The following is an 18,106-nucleotide window of genomic DNA, read 5'->3' as shown; positions in this document are numbered from 1 at the left end:
TTCAAACAGAAAAAAGAAAAAAGTCATGCGTTCATGACATCATTTTATAGATACAGTCCATAAATTGCATTCAGAGCGGGCGAACATTTGATTGTCATTTTTAGCATCCAATCAGCGCATGCTTTTAACAATGTCAAACACTTTTGGCCAATGAACAACCCTCAACCTCTGCGCCTGGCCAATGAGAGCGCGGAGGAGGCGTGTCCTCGCGAAAGCGGTAGTAGCGCTACACACCCGTCGGTGTGTCAGACGCAGATCCACCAGAAGTTTTGCGCCTGACCCCGATCATCTCGTCCAGAGTATCAAATCTGCGCCAAAACTCCACCAGTTTACGGTTCTTCTGGGTTATGGAACTGGATAAAATGGACGAAAACGACTGGAAATATCACGGGGAGGGGAACAAAAGCCTGGTCGTGTCTCATTTGCAGGTTGGTGTTCAATAGCTACTAGCTTTTAGCTTAGCCAAAATTCATACAAACTCGATCAAATCTGATTCAGTCAATGGAAAATCAATTCAAACTGTTTGGAAGGGACCTAGACTTTAAGTTTGGCACTTTTACGCCACCATTAGACGGAAATGAACTCTTTCTTTATCCTAAAGGGGTCTTGTCAGGGGTTTAAAGCTAAAGCCACCTAGCAGGCTAAATCAGGATTCTTTGATAAAGTGAATGTACAGCATGTGACACGTGTGTTATCAATGCCACACCCACTTTATGAAATATAAAGTTTATTAAACCCATTTCAGTGGCACATTTAATGTAGGATTCAGAATGCTGTGGCCGGTTGAAGGAATGGTCAGTGGTGATCTTATAGTGTGAGGGTGCTTTTGTGCATCTGACATGGCTCTTAAATGGGAAGAATTAGAGTTGAGATAATAAACAATTCATATTTTATCCATCCAGGATTCAAAGTTCAGATAGGAAACCTTTAATAGTTTAAAGTGCAAGATAATGAGGGTCTAGGCCGATTTTAAACTAGGATGATGGGTATGAATATTGATTAGGATGGGTGGAAACGTTGATGTTGATCACTTTTCTGTATTTAGACATTGGCCAAAGTACATTTAAAGATTAAAAAGATCTCGCCACATGAAGTTTCAGCAATGTTATATTCTTTTAAGCAAGATATCACTTGGGTTATTGCATGCAACAACCAGAACCCTCTTTATTTGAACAACGGATTGAAATTAATTAAATCAACTGTATTTGAGATTTGTCTCAATATGACTAATGAAAAAGTTATGGAAACTTTATGTAAATGATTCATTTATCAGTTCCATTTAGCATGTAGTTGACTCCTTTTTTCACTAGGATTGCAATATCAAGGCCCTGTTTTGTTAAGATCAAGGATATGTTCCTGCAAAACAAGAACAGCTTAACCTTTGCCTGATTTTCCAGCTCATTTGTGCGTCTGTACCCTCATACGACAAATAAACTGAAAAACCTACTGGATCAAACGTTCGAGAGCCATAAACTGGTTGGATTTATATTACAGATTACAACACAAGAGTGTGTATCCAATCACAAGGCAGCAGCCTGAGACAACATTGGCCAATATGTTATTGCAATCATGACAAACTGGGTGTGGAGAAAATGGGTGACGCTTTGATGCAGATTTCTAAGTACGCCTGGAGTATACTCCTGCAAGGGCTTGTCCGTATATATTTGCTGTTTACAGACATTCTTTCATGTCCCCACACTGTTGTGTGGTTCTCTTTGTCACGTTGGCTGGCCTGTTTTAAATTCTTGGAATAGGAGCTGAAACGCATCAACTTGTCTGAAAGGTTGAGTGAGATTATTAAGATTTTTAAAGGCATCTCAGTTGCACATTGAAATAAGATGTGTGGTTTAAACAACATTTTGGGGTAAAAAAGAAAAAAAAAACAATGCCTTGGTTCATGAATATGTTATTCATTATATTAATTTCATGACAATTAAATACCTTTCCCCTCAAAAATTCTCATTAGAATGGAAGAAATTCTCATTGCTGTAATGAGATACTCATTTTAATAATGCTCATTATTACAAAAAATAATTGTCTGGATAGGATTATTTTCATTGGTGCATATTTAGTTTTTAATTGACTATCATTTATTTTTCTTTTAATTTTGAAGTGAATTGTACATAATTTCTTCATGAACGTTATCTTTTTAAGTCTGACATTTTGTGAGGCAGAAGTAGGTTTTGTAACGTCGTTGAGCAAGTGTGTTTAGAAACTGCATTTGCGTTTAAGTGACCATCAGTTACATCAGTCCATAAAACAAACCGCCAGGCAGTGAGTTTATCGTCAATGCGATGATGTCACCTTTACCTTTGTGGACCTTTTTTATGTATAAGTGCATTCTGGGAAAAACATAATGAGTGGATGGAGTATTTGTACAGTCACAGGCAAACTTGTTTCATAGCATTCCCTTCTTTTTTTACAACCTAAAATTAGACAGTTTGTTCACTAGAATCAGTGGCCAAAGTCTGTGTGAAATGAGTTGAATGCAAAATGTTTCAAACACGTTACTTCTCCTTACAGCACTGTCGAGTTCTCCGTCTGTTAAAGTTTCCCTCTGAAGACTCCGCACATACACGACAGGTAAAACTTCCCCAAATTGATATTACTAAACAGTAGTACTTCCCAAACTTCTGAAATATGCACCATAAAGCAGAATTGAATGGTGGCCGATAGAGATCCATGCATTGAAACTGAAGAAAACACTTGCAAATAGAAAAAACACCAGCAAATTAAGAAAATATAAATTTGTCAATTTTGACAAATACTCACAACACAACCAAATACAGAAACACACTGCAAATACTCACAACACAACCAAATACAGAAACACACTGCAAATACTCACAACACAACCAAATACAGAAACACACTGCAAATACTCACAACACAACCAAATAGTGTTGTCACGATACTAGAATTTCTAACTTCGATACGATACCTTAAAAAATATCAATATTCGATACCATTTTCGATACCACGGAGAAAAAAACTGCCACAATATTAAGGAGGTATTTTTTTTTATTTAAAGCTGAATATAACAAGTCTAGAACATGAAAATGAGGTATATTTTACTAAAATGTCCTGAGTTCTATCTGTTAATATTTTTTCATTGGACCAGAGCTAACATGAGCTGTTGTATTTTTATTACCTACTGTTATCAAAGATTAAAATATACTGTAACAAATGCATTGTTTATCTGTCATAAATGCTGGTTAATACATTAACGTTATTTGATGAACAGATTTAAACACAAACGTGCGTGCATCACACGCGGAAACAATGCTCACTGGATCAAATTGATGATAATCGCTAATAAAGGCACATTGCAGAATTAAATAATATTTTTTTTAATAAAGTTAAATAGGCACAAGTTAATTTACATTTGACCACAGTTAAAATTTACTTCTAAGATTCCTCAGTCAGATTATATTAACTTTAAGAATTACAGTGGAAAAAACGAGACAACACCGAAACATAAACCAAGATGGCCTATTTTTGTTATGACTCATAACAACAATAGGCCATCTTGGTAAATGTTTCAGAAAACTTAAAATGAAAAGTTACAGGGGAGTTACAGTTAGTTATAGCGGAATTCAGAAAGAGGTGACCCATTGATGCTGAGTAGCATACAGGTACATGCTGCTAAATGGTCCACCTGGAGCTTGTTCGTTAAGTCTGTTTTCAGAATTTTTAAAATGAGTGATGTGAGGGTTGTTGATAGCCAAACAATCTTTTGGGTGCCCGCAGCCCGCTCGCAGTGTGAAGCGCGTGTCCGCGCTATTCTCCGACATGCCCGCTCGATGTGTGTTTTTAACGCGTGTCCGCGCTATTCTCTGAAATGCCCGCTCGCGGTGTTCTTTATCAACCAAAGCCGGTCGCAAGGGTGCCGCACTCGACATCTTTCCATTCACTTCACTTTTGCTATTTAACCAGAGCGAATGAGACGAGTGCGGTCACGTGTGGTGTTTGTCAACGCGCCTTTGGAGAGAAGTGAAAGTGACATCTCGGCTAGTATGGGAGTATCGATACTTCGGGACATTAGTATTGGTACCGTTCAGATATTTCAGTATCGATATTTATCGAATTTTATATTTTTGACAACACTACAACCAAATATAGAAACAAGCTGCAAATACTCACAACGCAACCAAATACAGAAACCCTCTGCAAATACTCACAACACAACCAAATACAGAAACAAGTTGCAAATACTCACAACGCAACCAAATACAGAAACGCCAACTTAACCAAATACAGAAACACACTGCAAATACTCACAACACAACCAAATACAGAAACAATTTGCAAATACTCACAACACAACCAAATACAGAAATGTGCTGCAAATACTCATTCAGTTGCAGTGCGTTGAGCTCTCTCTGCCACCGTAGTATTGCCTTTTCGTACAATATAAATGTGATGGTAAACTGTTCATAAAACTTGTAAATAGTCACATTTTAGTTTACAATAGTTGTGTGTGTTTTCTTGCACCGTATTGTAAGTAATGTGTCTCTTTTGGTACAAAGGGCATCTACAACAATGTGAATATGCAAAAAGTGTTTGGTCTTGGTCTGTTTGCATTGTCATACAGTGTAGTATCAGCTCATTTGTCCTACTTCTTTCCTAACAGACGGCAGAACAAGCTTTTCGACACATCCTCAACATTGTAGATTATAGTAAATATGTCATGAAGCCTTTGTTGGGGGAGAAATACGTTCACAGTGGAGTAAGTTACAGTTCAAAAAGTTTGTGTACATCAATACATCATGTTGCTTTAACACAAGCCGTGACCTAGTGAATAAGATGAAAATAATGGTTTGATTGTTTACAGGAGGTTGTCAAACTACCGCTGGACTTTGTGAGACAGCTGTCGCTGAAGGTCCAACAAGAACGACCTGGTACGAATGACCAAACTTTCAGTTTTTCCTTTTAAACATTTGGTGAATATTATAAAATCGATCCAGAAAACATTCTTATCACAATTCCACAAAAAATGCAATGAAACCGTAATACAAAGAAAACAGTGTCATTGCTGTAATGCCCCCCTAAAACCAACAGTGTAGTATTTATACTTTATGCTAGTATTTGTTGTATTTTAATTGCAAAATCCTTGAGATTAATGGGCATTACTGTATACTTCAAAGTAAAACATTTTGGTCCATTGATTACAGTAATTACAATTTAGAGGAAAATATGCTTAATTGCAATGCAGATAATGTCCTAAAATAAGCATAATTTTCAAACTTTTGTTGTAAAATCCGGCTTGAATGTTTTCCGGAGTTTCACCAACTTAAAAATGTAGTTTGTTCTTCTTTGGAAACGTATGCATGTGGGATGCAGTCACTTTTGTAGACTTGATTTGATGTTGCGTAACGGTGTTGTGATTTTTCCTTCATGCAGAACTGCGCTGTGACAAGGTCATGGACACATTCAGCGGGTGTGGTTTATGCCTTCCTAACCTGACCCAACTCCCCCTCCACCACCTCAGAGACCACAGACCTCCAATATGCGTTGAAATCAAGGTGAACTACACTTTCAGCTTGGCATAGCCACAACTCGTCACTACCGTTATGTTTGTGTTTACTTCAAGGGGGAATTTGCACTCAAAATGACAGTGATATAATTTTTATAACCACATTTCGAAAATAATCACATTTCGAGAGTGTACGCAAAAGTGAGCCAAAAACCTCGCCTTTAATGTGTTGATTTAGTGACGCATGTCTTATCACTCATTGAACTTGCTGACAGTTGTTGATGGGGGTTTCTATATCTTCAAGCCATTAGGGTGGAGACACTGTTTTAAAACAAGAACTAGTTTTTTAGGGGTCAGTTGAAGTCCGTTCCTGGGGAAGTAAACCACAGTAGCTGAATGACTCATTGAATCTATTTGTGTGGAATTTAATCACATGGTCAGTCAAACAAACAGGGGAAGGTGGCGTGAATCCGATCTGAAAGGCTCGTTTGTGTGTTCATAAAAACAACAAAACCTTCTTCGCATTAAGCTTGTTCACAAAACTTCATTGTGTAACTCGTGAGGCAGAGAAATAACTACATATTTTAACTTTTTCCCTTCCAGCCAAAATGTGGATTTCTACCCTTTTCAAGACACATAACTAAGGAATGCAAACGCAAAGTTTGCAGATTCTGCATGCATCAGCATTACAAGGTAAGTACCAATCAAGAATCTTTCAAAGGCCTCGTCGTTACGAAAGTAACTCATGGTTCATTGAAGTGAAGCCAGATTTCTAAACGTGAACTTCTGCTTTAACAACAAAAAAAAGAGGATGGTTCAGTGTAGTGTAAACATCCTGCTGTCTGTTTGTACTGTACGCTATCATACAATTAGTCCTTTGGGGGTTTGGCTGGAGAAGATGTACAAAAATCAGTCCCAAAGTAGAGGTGAAACGGAAACTGGAGAGTGTATCAAGTGACTGTCACTGAAGTTGGTGTACTTGATCGAAACACTATTAGCAAAGTTTACAGTAAAATTCCTAACATTATTCTCTTACAGTTAGCCAATGGGAAGTGGAAGCGATTGAGCAGATATTGCCCCCTGGATCTCTTTTCAGGGTGAGTCACCGCTCAGTCACTCAGTGCAGGAAATCAGATCTGGATTTATATCTTTCGATGATGCTACGACCTTTAACCAGCATTGTTAACAAATCTAACTGAGATTCACCAACCCAACTGACCTTTGTTAAAACAGAATTTTCCACTGAGAAAGACCACATTCACTTTTTTTTTTTTTTTTTTTGTGACTCACCTTTCCACTGTGAAACCAGCCCTATAACCCATCATGCATGAATCCTTTATAATGCTACTTGACGCTAAAGAAAACAGAAGGTTTAGAATCAGATGTGACAATCCATATAATCCCTTAACATGTTAATTCTTGTCATGGCAAATAATTTTTTTCCTCCCTAAACTTTCCTTCATCGTTTGCAAAAATGTATGTTATTTTACTAACCTGAATGCTATTGAATAACTTGTATTCCAGGAGCAAACAGCGAATGTACGTTGCATTGAAGAATCTGTTAGAGGAACCACAAAACAACTTGAAAATCTTTAAGGTAAACATAAACTTCTGTAATTGATTCATTCTCGAACCGTTTAACGTCTCCAAATAATTCTGCTGATGAAACACTGCAAAAATATCCTTCGACTTCCATTTATAGAATGCTCAGCATTTCAAAAGTAACAGTCAGCAATGATGTCATGCATACTGATTTGCAGTAGGTCTCAGTTTTATTACTGAGTAAATCTTAAGTTATCCTGGAACTTGGAAGTAGTACTACTAAAAACAGCTTAAACTGGTTTACTGGTCTTAGCCAGATTTGGCTGGGAGACAAGTTGTTTTAGATGAAATTTAGCCACTTTTTAATTGGAAAATTAGCTTGCTGATCATCATATGGGACCCTGGATAACAAAACCAGTCACAAGTTGCACTGGTATATTTGTGGCAATAGCCAAAAATATATTGTATGGCTCAAAATTATAGATTTTTCTTTTATGCCAAAAATCATTAGGATATTAAGTAAAGATTGTGTTCCATGAAGATATATTGTAAAATTCCTACTGTAAATATATAAAACATTTATTTTTGTGAGTGAATGCAGCACAATCGCCAACATAACTGAACAACTTTAAAGGCGATTTTCTCAATGTTTCGATTTTTTTGAAAGATTTTCCATACATCAATGGAAAGCTTATTTATTCAACTTTCATATGATGTATAAATCTCAATTTCAAAAAATTTACCCATGTGACTGGTTTTGTGGTCCAGGGTCAAATATAGGTCCAGATGTGTGACCAGCAAACCAGCTTAAGCGGGGGTTTAGAAAAAAGAAAAGGAAAAACAGAACATCATTAAATATAGCTACTGTTTGTATATTGGTCTGATTCCTTAGAAAAGGGTTATAAAAGAAAAGTTGCATTAACTAATTGTTTCTCCCATCTTTTTTTCAGGGCGGAGAGTTGATTTTTAGCTGTAAAGACGACGCCAAGCAGCAACCCGACCTGACTGATCTCATTCAGCACCTTTGGCCTTATTTCCCCCATAGTAACGGCCTCCATAACGGCCACCAGCCTGGCAAAGCCGTCCTCAACGAGTTCATTCAGGTGATCTGCTCCTCCCTGCTCAGCGGCGGGGACTCGAATCGCTCGGGGGAGCCCAGGAAGATGCACCTGTCAGAAAGCAGGCCGCACTGTGAAGCCAGTCCCTTCCCAAGAGACCTGCTCCGCAACGGTGAGGCCTTTACCAACTGCTAACTAATGAATATTTGGATGGGCAAATGATGGTTTGTTTGGCCAAAATATTGTTAAACTATCATATTAGTTCCAATAGAAATCACCATACTGTTGAGTCACAATATAACTGAAACGAAATGTATTGTGCATTTTAAAAGACACATTAAGGGCCGTGTAAAAGACCGGATTATTGCTGCATATATATGACGGTAATCATAAACCTATTATGCAAGTCCAGGAGTACACGTTGAGTTCATTTTCATATCTTCACAGGTAACCATGGCCTCCCTAAAGACAGTGTCCTTTCAAAAATCCTCCAAGTACAGATGCTGGATAACCTGGATATTGAAGGAATCTACCCTCTGTACAAACGTGTAGAGCAGTATCTAGAGGAGTTCCCGAAAGAAAGGTGAATGTTTAAGCTGGGATATTGAGTGCTTCGTTACTGATCTATCAGATCAATATTCCTGTGCAAGAATGGTTTGTTCTTGCTGAGCAAAGTTTCTATCAGGCGGATATTTCAGGCCATACCTTATCTGTGCAGTGTTCACCTGTACTGGCATAATTTTATGTAAAAATGCAGTACAGTTACTGAATCACAACTTGTTTTACTATTATAGTATTAATATACTTTATTTTCAATCAATTTTAAGTCTTATTGTGGCCTCCTGGAAGACATTATGATGAAAACACTAGGTGGTGCAAAAGACTGTGGATGTGGTACTTTATCTAGTAATAAGGCACTGTGGCCACATGGTGGTCCTGTGCAGTGTGGTCATTGGTGATTTCCATGCAAAGCCACATCATCTTTATGAATAAACATGCTTAAAAGCACTTAAACATCTAATCAACACTTGTTTGTATCCCTAGAAACCGACTGCAGATAGATGGGCCTTATAATGAGAGTTTCATGGACACAGTTAAAAACTGTCCTACTGAGGATGACGGCTCTGTAGAATATGCAGTTGGGAAGGTAAGACTGTGAGCATGTGATGCTTCAGTTTAGATGTGAATCTCATAAGACATTCACAGGTTGTATTTCACCCCAAAACTGGGCATTTAAAAAAATAAATAAGTTTTTGGAATTGAATTAAAATACAGGTTTATTTGTATATAAAACTAATATTTTGGGACAAATTTCTAAGTGACGTTCATTCTCAGAGGTACAATCCAGATTTTAATTTCTCCTTGCATCTTTCCAGGTTCATCAGTATAGAGTTGCAATGACCGCCAAAGACTGCTCAATCATGATCACGTTTGTACCTTGCGAAGAAGACGTGGAGTAAGTTTGTTTTCACTTTTTAAATAAAGATTCACCTTGACGTTTGCGGTCATTTTAACCTTCCATTTGCTTTGTGTTTACAGACACCAGTTGAATTTGGAGAAGCCTCGTTTTACGTATTCCGTCTCCATCCTCGATCTGGACCCCAAACCGTATGAAGGCATCCCTCACCAGTACAAGCTGGACACCAAAATCGTCAACTACTACCTGCGGAGCACGCAAGCTCCGCCCCCCTCCAGCCTCTATAAGGAAAGGCAGGAGTGCACGCTGCTCTTCCATGCTGTATGAGACACCTCCACAAGTGCTGCTTGGGAAATGCGTAGAAGTGAAATTGAGATAGTGATATAGTTTTATTATTTTTGTTTGCTAGTCTGTCTAGCAGTTTGCCCTCCCAGCGTGTTCTGCGACGTGAAGTTGGCAGCGACGGCGGCATTTGTGAGCTGTTGCTGGGACGACCTTTTGTTTTTCTTTTTAGAGGGTGATGTTCTTACTGGGGCTGGTCTCCTAAAGCACAGAATACCTGAACGAGTCAGTCATTGGCTATAAAAAGGGAGGACAAGGAGGTTGTGTGTGTGTTTTGTGCAGTGCTGTTGGGTGTTTCTCTCACGCAGCAGCGCTACTGTGGTTTCCAAGTGCCAAAAAGTGGCTTACAGCGATTTTCCCTAATGAACGTTTTACCATGCATCAACTTGGCCGTGTCAGCAGTCGCTGTACAGGCAGTCTGGAGTTCAAAAGCAGACGAGTACTTGAGTTTTTAGCAAGACTACATCCATAGAGCTCCTCAAACCACTGACCCACGGCGAGCTACAGTAGCAGAAGTTATACTGACAAGCACAGACCTGTTGCATGCTAGCGAATGAGGTTGCGCTAACACTGTCACTATCCATAATTAGATTTTATGAATTTGAAGATAAGTCTAATGATATTACTCTCTAATGAAAGTGTATTTTTATAACGCACGCTTGCCTGGCGTAACCGTCTACCGCCACATACAAATCGAAGTGTCTTATTAAAGAATAGTTTGCACTACATAAACATTTAGCCATTGTTTACTCACCATCATGTAATTGCAAATCTAATCAAAATGGCTGAAGAATTTGTATGTAGCTTGGCAGTTCATTCTAACCAGGCATTTTGTCCGAATTGGACAAAACGCTGCTGGGTGTTGAGCATGTAGTAAGTGAATGAATGAACAACATTTTTGAATGCAAGATCATCAGTGAATAACTACTTCAGTTTTGAGTGAAGAACACACTTAAAATTTAAGTTATATGGACTACATTTATGGTGCTTTTTATTGGACCTTCAAATATGTGGAAAAACCTGAATATACCGACATGAAGGTGTGTAAATAATGATTGAATTTTCATTTTTGGATAAACTACTTCTTTAAAGCTAGTCTCCCCAGAAAAACTGCTGTAAAATGCAAAATCGACTGTGCCTGTCCATCTACAACTGCTCTGTCTTTGAGTTTGACATTAATACACTTAGTCATCTGTTTGGAAATTGCAGACTAGAAAACAACTAGAGGAATTCATTCCCAGCAGCTTAAACGCGACTACAGCTACATTTGGCCGTTTTATTGGCTGTAATTGTTTGCAGAGCAAGACGAATTTCATAAGTCGGCCAAAGATGGACAGCATGGCATTTATTGTTAGCACAATACAGAAGTAAGTTGATCCAGCAGTTTTTCAGAATAGCAGTATATTGTGCCACAGAAATGGCAGTGTTGATTTAACATTGTGTGCAAGTTTAGCGCCTTTTACCGGAAAACTAATGACGGTTAATGCAAATTTTACTGTGCGACTTCAACACTAAAGATGGCACCTCAAGGTTGCCATTTTCTTGTCATGGGATATATTACTGTTACAAAATACTGTGGTGTGAGTGATACTCATGCTTCCGTTTACCTCTTTTACTGTGATGTTGACTGCGTCGGCTTGCTCTACTCAAAGCCTTCAATGCAGTTCTCATCTGGTGAATAGTGTTTGAGTTTTACATGGATGAACATTCAACATTGCCAAACTGTGTTGACACTCCCTTTTGTCTTAATGTGAACTGGTGTCAAGAGAAGTATTATACGCCTTATCTGTGAGCGAACACGCTTTCGTTGTCCAACCAGTGGCGTTTGTTTGACTGTCATGTTGCTCAGTTTTAATGTGTTATGATGTATCTGATTAAGTGCAGTTTCTCCACACCAGACATTTGCTGTTTTTGCCTTAGTTTTAACACCATCTTTCCCCTTATGAACCAATGAACCAGAGATATTATGAGTCTGAGGTGGTGACATTGTGTTACTCTAATGAAATAAAGATCTATAATCACTATGTAGGTAGGAATGGACATTAATTCTGTTAAGCAGGAATATCACAGTTTCTGTGATGGAATCTAATGTTGAAATGTAACTATTTGAAAATACAAAGTGGATTTTGCTGTCAGACATTTTGTATTTAAAATTATTTATTTTTCTAGCTCTTGTCTAATGATGTATATTTCCATACAGTGTGGGCATATCATGCATAAAAATGATTGACACTTACAGATGGCATCAATATGTAGTTCCTAACGGGTGACTGTACAGGTGTTTATATCAAATAAAATGATTAGATATGAAGTTCTGATGAAATGAATGTTGGCTTGTGTTTTATGACTTCTCACAAACACACGGTTCTTATCAAGGCCTCAATTGACGCTTCCACCCCGAGAATCCGCAGCAGGCTCTGAAAGTAATCCGAGCCGTTTTCCATCACTTTTTTGGTGTCCAACTCTCGAGCTGTTCAGATGAAAACAAAATAAAACATTTTAGTAGGAATTTATTATTGTACAAGTATAAAATAAGAAAATAGTTGATTCTGATCCACTGCACCATGTAGCAGTCAAATACTTTTGTATAACAACTGCAGAAATGTTTATTTGACCGTTGTCCATGAGTATTTCCAAGTTTCTTTTTTTGTTCCAAAAATGCAAGTTAGAATAGCTTATTGGAGACATCTTGATGATAATCAAAATGGCTAGTTTTGGACTAGTAAAAATGCCCTTTGAAGACTTTTAATCTGTTTAATAAGCAGAATAATATCAATTCAGATAGTCAACCCTGACACAACATTATCCCTTCGTCTATATTTCACTCGTCTTACCCTGATCTGGCATTTTCAGCAAGAGCTCAAGCGTTGGTTTTACCACTCCTTCCTTAGACACATCAATCTTCCAGAATATGGTCACGGAGATCCTGAAAAACATAAAGCCATTGATTTTACCTTGTTTCAAGCATGTATCTGGAGATATCAGTCATGGTAACCATATACATGTACATGAACCTTGTAGGCGCTTGATGCCGCTAACGGAAGGCAAACAGCTGAAGTTACGGACTGCAGTTTCCATTTAATTTTCTCAGCTGATGCAACCTACCCGGGAAGTTGAGGACTTCGTATAATCATGAGCTCCGATCTGCATCCCTCTGGAAGGCTGACCACGTCTGGGTACTTGTCCTGCCAAAAAAACCACTCATGTGTTAAAGGAATTAGAAGTCCTGACAGATTCCATCTGACCCACAGCAACCTGGTTCCAAAACACTGGCCGATAACAAAACGGATGCGAACAAAATACAAAGAAATTTACATATTAAAGGATTACGTAACTGCAAGTTGAATTACGGTATTTGCTCCATAACAAGGCAAGATTACATCATGTCACAGTCTGAGACTTTCTGCATTGAGGACAAAATGTTGAATTTTTAAAGAAACAGATTGACCAAAACTGTTATTATTCACTCCCCAAACCAGTTTGCCCTTTTTTCTTGCTTGTTTGCAACACAAAATGTACATTTTCAAGAATGTCCTGACTACTGTTTAATTAAATATTCAAATATAGGACTAGGTCTTTCAGGCTCTAAAATGACCAAAAAGCACCACAAAATTAGTCCCTACGATTATTCAAAGTCTTCTGAAGTCATACGATCAGGGCTTGACATTAACACCCGCCAACTCGCCAAATGCATATCATACCAACACATATCGATCCTGAAATATCTGAAACGGCTCCAATGCTAATTTTCCTCAGATACACAATACCAGCTCTGCTTTCTCACTCTCTCTCCGACAGCTGGTGACACACAAACCCGCCTCTAAATTGAGTTCTTTTTCGCTGCTTATTGCGCTTAAACGGTCAAATACACAAAAAAATTATGTCAAAATGCCAGACTTGGCAAGTATGTAAACACAATCAGTTATGTTTTATGTGAACAGCTGAGAAAGAAATGGATGTGTAACAGTATAGTGGATCCATGCATCAGGTCTTAAAGTGACAGCAGCCTAATATACCTGCTGCCAAATTATGAGATAATATAAAAAATATACGTATATATGCCAGTTTTTCCCCATGGTATCGATATCAAAATTGTGGCCAGTGAAAATGCTGAGTGGCTAGTAACTTTGCAAAACCACTAGCCACAGTGGATGGTGAGCAAAAAAGTTAAGGTCAAGCCCTGCATATGATCCTTTTGTTCGAAAAATTCATTGCTAATTTTTCACTGCAGGGAGCTGTTAACTGTTGTGACTGGATCATTGAGACGGTAACTTGAGAACCGGATCAGCCTAATTCATTAACAAATCATTCAGACCAGTTTTGTAAACTGGATCCACTGATGCATTGCAAAGATCGTACTCAATACAAAAAAAGAGTCTAGAATATTTCACAGAATGAAGTTATACATGTTTGGATTTAAATGAGGGTGAGCGAATAACAACATTTTTCTCTTAGGTTAACTATCCCTTTAATATTCCAAGTCTTTTTTAATAAATAGAGTCAGTTGAAGACATTTAATAGTCATGCCTTCAGGACTCTGAACCACAGAAGAGAAAATCGAATACACAGAACCATTTAATGCTGACAGTAAATAATAAAATAAAAGAAGAAGAATGTTTCCATTTCTCTGTCTTTTGCAGAAACCACTAAACACAGTTTGAAATTATAGCCTTACTTACACTTAATTATGTATTAAAACACATGGAGAAACTGGTTTAATAAGTAATTAAGACCTCTAATTAAACTACTCTTAAATTTAACCCCTCCTTTGGCCGTATTTCAACTAGCTCATTAAAAACACATGATAATTCCCATAACCAGCCTAGCGCACCAACCGCATCACAAATCCCTTAAACAAATCCATCAGACTTTCCCATTAGACATCAAAACTTTCCAGAATTTTTTTTCCCAATTCCCACATTACACAGTTGGGAAATGCTGTCATTTACACCATTAACTTGATGTTTCCTCTGGTAAACACTAAGACTTTCTCTAACAAGTATCTTGAAACCTGTCTAAATTCGTCATTGTGAAGACTGTGAAGAGACTAAACACTGTTACGTTTTCAAAGTGAGCTATTTGCAATTTTTGCAAATGTTTATTTTTACACGTACACATTGACTTTGGTCAGTCAATGAGTTATGTAATTCATTGCACCCTTTCTTTGCAAATCACTGATAACAAACTTTAAAACCAACAGAAGTGTGCAAAAACAATCTGGAAGAATATATATCAAATCTATTTAGTTAAAATATGGAGTTTAAAGATTTAACAGTACTTATGGAAAACATTAAAATTATGATATAAATAATGATCAAATTTAAAACTTACAAATTGGTGTATGCTTTTACAAATCTTACTATGCAAATGTTTTTTCTTATAAATTTTATTTCTTACGTTAAAGATTTTGAATCTATTTGGTAAACTAGTGTTTAACTAGAATATCATCATTGAATTTGCCAAGACTATTACCTCCCCATAAATATTTAAAAAACTTCATGAAGAAATTTCAGTCTAGTTGTCAACTTAAAAAGTCCAACGATTATTTAAAAAGACATCACTGTTTTCGGTAAATGTGACACAGGTCTGACCAAAGGCTTCAAGGCTTCCGTGAACTAAGCCATTAATTTAGCATCCTTTAAACAACCCAACCATTATTTGAACTCTATACCTCTATTGTCTGATCCTGGAACGACATGTTATGCTCCCCACGGATCCCTGTCAACAGTTATTAAAACACCAGACAGAACAACCAGAGTCTCTGGGGTTGTTCAGAAGCCAATACTTACTGGATGTTTGGGATCTTCTCCCCATTAAATGTTTAAAAAAAATTGAGCTGAGAAATCAGAAAATCTGAAATTTTGGGATTCCATCTGAGAACTTCATTGTGAGATTCTTGCAAGTGAATTTTCAGCAGGTTTAGTTTCAGAAACACAAAACATTATTTAATTTCCACCAAGGTTTGTTAACAGTGGATGACCCAAGACTGAAACGTTAATCTGAGTGCCTCCAGGGCGATTGTGAGGTACCCAGCTAAAAGGAAAGAAACATAAAACCGCTGACTACACACATGCCACTGCTGAGTACTTAAGCTCTCTGGCACAACATAAAATATTCCATTATGTTAAAAGTTCCATAAGGAAATATAGTGAACCAGATGCTGAAGCAAACCGACATTACCACAGTGGAAAAAGACGTCTGAATGCGAAAAATACAGTCCAACCTCATTATCATGGTGCTAGGCATGTGTGTGAAAGACTCTTCTGGGTCTCAAAGTACATTTCAAATGGTCCGTGACATTATACAGACCATTCTGACCAATGGAATTATCTTGTGGAAAGAGGGATTTTTTTTTAAAGACACCCTAAATTCAACATCCTCTAGTGAGCTGCTTCAAGAAAAGAGCGCCATGTTGGTTGAGTCAACGTCCAGACAGAACTAGAAGAATGTCCAACCCTCATAACTTAAGATGTGAACAGTAAGTGCGGCAATGCATGAGGAATCCAACATGAAGTAGCATTCACACACCATTTTACTTCCATGATGAAACAGGATATTGAAAGAAAATGAAGGGAGGGACTTGATGACGAAAAGTGGTTTCTGTAGGATAGATATTTTCAAGAGTTGAAAAATAAGAGTACTTGTTTGACGTTAGCTGAAAACAAAAGCCATTTCAGAGGTGGAGCAACTGACTTTATTTTGATTAAAATGTATTAAAGATGATCTTTTTCCTTTGGAATCATGTACGCCAATGAATAATTCACAATTAAGACATGGAGCATGTATAAAGAAAGTATGCAGAGTTGTTACGAACAGTGAACAGTCACAGCTGTTCATTCCAGTTGGTTGAGTCACAAATCTCCGGCCATTACCTGATGGCAAGTCAAAACATCCTAAAGTGCTGAAACATCTTACACCGTTAATTTCACACTACAGTTAAACACTCTTTTGATCTACAGCTCTTAAAACTCATCTACGAGGACTATACTGTAAAAGTACATTTGTATATTGTTCAAAATGATCCCACATACTTTTACAGCTCTTAAACCCCTTTTAACCCTAATCTTTTGGATGAGATGTTGCAAGGAACGACAAAGCATTTGATCATGTAAGAGTGATATCAGCTTCAATCTACGGTTGGATATGTTTTCAATTTAGATTCTCATAAGATAAAAAAATAAATAAAATAAAATCCTATCTGCAATGCATTTCTGCAGATTGTTTTATTCTGAAAGCTCTGGCATAATGTCTCAAACTCTGCTCTTTGTTAAAGTCTATCTGCTAGTTTGTCAGCAACCTGAAAAACAAAGTACGGTGTAATTTCCACTCATTAAAGGCTATACGGAGTTCCTTCAAAGTTCTTTAAAAAAATGTTGAAGCATAAAGAGTTTTTGCACAACTTTTTCATTAATGTTAATGGTTTACTTCATAAGCAACAGCTGTCTTTGTCCAAATCTTCAGGCATCATCTTCATAATGAATTGCTATTAAACTACACAAGATGTGTACAAAATATGTTATTTATTTGTCTACAGATGAACCTAATCACAGCAAACGAACAGGATTTTTTACTGTATAAAATTGCACTATCTTTGTTTAATGTCAAAAGATTTAAAATATATAAATTAAGATTTATATAATGTTATTGTGATATATTAGTAAAATAATGACAAAAATAATGTCTTAAGATATATTTAGATATATCTATTTGCCCACAGAGAATAAATAAAAACCTTTCCTGCCTAAAATTGCATTATATTTGTTTAAAGTCAAAAGATCTTGAATATAAAATGTTGTGACAAATGACTTAAATGATTTATAAAGAACAATGGTGTACCTGTTGTGAGAGTTTAATATTTATAACAGTGCAACTACACTAAGTAGTCCAGAACAAAGAGTGCCAAATACATTTTATATTCATTAATCTTATTATACAACAGTTAGTTAGTGACACGCAAAGCTTGATTTGCTTCCCTTGGAAATATTTTTATTGGCAGACAAAAGATATACAAACAATCTGGCCAAATCTGGTCTAAAATATTTGATAACAGCTTCTTGTATGAATCACAGCCAGATTAATCTTTATCATACGTTCTAAAGATACTAATTGTAGTAAACCTTCTTTTGAGGCATATAAATGAAATAATGGACATTAGATGTGATTTATGTTTGAGCTCCAATCTAATTATAGCACACAACTGCTTCACCACGACCCTCCGTGTAAAAAACTGGAAGGAAAGTTGAGATCTTTTTTTTCAGCTCAGTGTGCCCA

At 37.1% G+C, this 18,106-nt stretch overlaps 2 protein-coding genes across 2 annotated transcripts in view; one reads left to right on the top strand and one right to left on the bottom strand.

The window, feature by feature from the left end:
* The first annotated feature begins 183 nt into the window (after positions 1-183).
* On the top strand, positions 184-12,160 carry ippk (inositol 1,3,4,5,6-pentakisphosphate 2-kinase). Its single transcript, XM_081385134.1, has 13 exons — positions 184-428; positions 2,524-2,583; positions 4,634-4,729; positions 4,835-4,901; positions 5,404-5,525; positions 6,080-6,169; positions 6,515-6,573; positions 7,001-7,073; positions 7,969-8,248; positions 8,524-8,659; positions 9,121-9,223; positions 9,453-9,532; positions 9,616-12,160. The coding sequence occupies exons 1-13, from the start codon at positions 348-350 to the stop codon at positions 9,818-9,820; spliced, it is 1,452 nt and encodes a 483-aa protein (XP_081241260.1). The 5' UTR covers positions 184-347; the 3' UTR covers positions 9,821-12,160.
* Positions 11,985-18,106, bottom strand: part of cenpp (centromere protein P) — a 49,118-nt gene continuing 42,996 nt past the window's right edge. The window contains exons 7-9 of the mRNA XM_081385137.1: positions 12,941-13,020; positions 12,670-12,761; positions 11,985-12,305 (exon numbers count right to left, since the gene is read on the bottom strand). Of these exons, the coding sequence (XP_081241263.1) occupies positions 12,187-12,305; positions 12,670-12,761; positions 12,941-13,020 (291 nt within the window). The 3' untranslated portion in view covers positions 11,985-12,186. The remainder of the gene's footprint in view (positions 12,306-12,669; positions 12,762-12,940; positions 13,021-18,106) is intronic.

This window comes from Scardinius erythrophthalmus (assembly GCF_964197995.2).
Source record: "Scardinius erythrophthalmus genome assembly, chromosome: 14".
Taxonomy (NCBI): domain Eukaryota; kingdom Metazoa; phylum Chordata; class Actinopteri; order Cypriniformes; family Leuciscidae; genus Scardinius; species Scardinius erythrophthalmus.
The sequence above is the reverse complement of the archived record's forward strand: the minus strand, read 5'-3'. Positions and strand labels throughout refer to the sequence as shown.

What these genes read in the sequence shown, in the direction of transcription:
- ippk (XM_081385134.1), top strand. Translation starts at nt 348, where the DNA reads ATGGAACTGGATAAAATGGACGAAAACGACTGGAAATATCACGGGGAG. An exon ending in CCCCTGGATCTCTTTTCAGG is followed by an intron (nt 6,574 to 7,000) that starts GTGAGTCACCGC and finishes CTTGTATTCCAG; the next exon opens with GAGCAAACAGCGAATGTACG. An exon ending in AAGAGACCTGCTCCGCAACG is followed by an intron (nt 8,249 to 8,523) that starts GTGAGGCCTTTA and finishes ATATCTTCACAG; the next exon opens with GTAACCATGGCCTCCCTAAA.